Raw genomic sequence first — 1,719 nt, 5'->3', positions numbered from 1 at the left:
GCTCCCTCCCGCAAACGTAATCTGCTTATATTCCCCGCTAATATCAGCAAGTTGCATAATGGCATTTGAGCATATGTCAACATAATTATAAGGCAGGACCGCGGAGACAATTAGGAGTTCGCGGCGGCACCGGGGACGCCTCGGGGCCGCCCTCGGGGGCGCCGGGCGGGGCGCGGGGGGCGGCTCGTCCCTGCGCTGCGGGGGCCCGCGGCCGGGGCCGCCTGCCGGGCTGCTCACCGGGCCCCTTTCTGTCTCCTGTGCGCTAGCCTCTCACGATGACCAAGTCGTACAGCGAGAGCGGGCTGATGGGCGAACCCCAGCCGCAGGGGCCCCCGAGCTGGACGGACGAGTGCCTCAGCTCCCAGGACGAGGAGCACGAGGCGGACAAGAAGGAGGAGGACCTCGAGGGTCTGCACGCCGAGGCCGAGGAGGACTCGCTGCGAAACGGCGAGGAGGAGGACGAGGAGGACGACTTGGATGAAGAGGAGGAGGAAGAGGAAGAGGAGGACGACGACGACCAGAAGCCCAAGAGGCGAGGCCCCAAGAAGAAGAAGATGACCAAGGCGCGCATGGAGCGGTTCAAGCTGCGGCGCATGAAGGCCAACGCGCGGGAGCGCAACCGCATGCACGGCCTGAACGCGGCCCTGGACAACCTGCGCAAGGTGGTGCCCTGCTACTCCAAGACGCAGAAGCTGTCCAAGATCGAGACGCTGCGCCTGGCGAAGAACTACATCTGGGCGCTCTCCGAGATCCTGCGCTCCGGCAAGAGCCCCGACCTGGTCTCCTTCGTGCAGACCCTGTGCAAGGGCCTGTCGCAGCCCACCACCAACCTGGTGGCCGGCTGCCTGCAGCTCAACCCGCGGACGTTCCTGCCCGAGCAGAGCCCCGACGTGGCGCCGCACCTGCCGCCGGCGGGCGCCTCCTTCCCGGCGCACCCGTACCCCTACCAGTCGCCGGGGCTGCCCAGCCCGCCCTACGGCACCATGGACAGCTCCCACCTCTTCCACGCCAAGGCGCCGCCCGGCTTCGGCGCCGCCCTCGAGCCCTTCTTCGAGGGCGGCCTGGGCGAGTGCGCCAGCCCCGCCTTCGACGGCCCGCTCAGCCCGCCCCTCAGCGTCAGCGGCAACTTCGCCTTCAAGCACGAGCCCGCCGGCGACTTCGACAAGGGCTTCGCCTTCAGCGTGCACTACCCCGCCGCCGCCGCCGCCGCCCTGGCCGCCGCGCCCGCCCACGGGCCCGTCTTCGCCGCCGGCGCCGCCCGCTGCGACCTGCCCGTCGAGGGGCTGCTGCCCTACGAGGGCCACCCGCACCCGCACCACGAGCGCGGCCTCGGCGCCCCGCTCCACGCCATCTTCCACGACTGAGCCCCGCCGCCGCCGCCGCCTCGCTTGCGGAGGGCCGCGCCGCGCCGCGCCGCCGCTGCCTTGAGGAGGGAGGCGCAGGGAGCGCCCGCCCCTGCTCCCCGCCCCGTCGTGTCGCCCGACAGCTCCCTGAGGCTGCCCTGCAAGTCTGGTGCAGGCGCGTTCGGATCGTGTTAATCTTCTGATCGGGATAACAAAAATCACGAGCAATAATTAGGATCTATGCAATTTTTAAACTCGCAATGGGCCAATTACAAAATATATATGAAATCTATATTTTTCAACCAACGTTTTACTACTTGTTACCTTTCCCATGCTGAATTATTTTGTTGTGATTTTGTACAGAATTTTTAATGAC

At 66.5% G+C, this 1,719-nt stretch overlaps 1 protein-coding gene across 1 annotated transcript; it reads left to right on the top strand.

Annotated features, from left to right (window-relative positions):
* The first annotated feature begins 275 nt into the window (after positions 1-275).
* Positions 276-1,364, top strand: NEUROD1 (neuronal differentiation 1). Its single transcript, XM_026090996.1, has one exon. It carries the CDS (start codon positions 276-278, stop codon positions 1,362-1,364), a length of 1,089 nt encoding a protein of 362 aa, XP_025946781.1.
* Positions 1,365-1,719: the final 355 nt, after the last annotated feature.

This window comes from Apteryx rowi, unplaced genomic scaffold (assembly GCF_003343035.1).
Source record: "Apteryx rowi isolate R43461 unplaced genomic scaffold, aptRow1 scaffold_89, whole genome shotgun sequence".
In the NCBI taxonomy this organism is placed as follows: Eukaryota; Metazoa; Chordata; class Aves; order Apterygiformes; family Apterygidae; genus Apteryx; species Apteryx rowi.
Note: the sequence above shows the minus strand (reverse complement) of the source record. Positions and strands in the feature narration are given on the sequence as shown.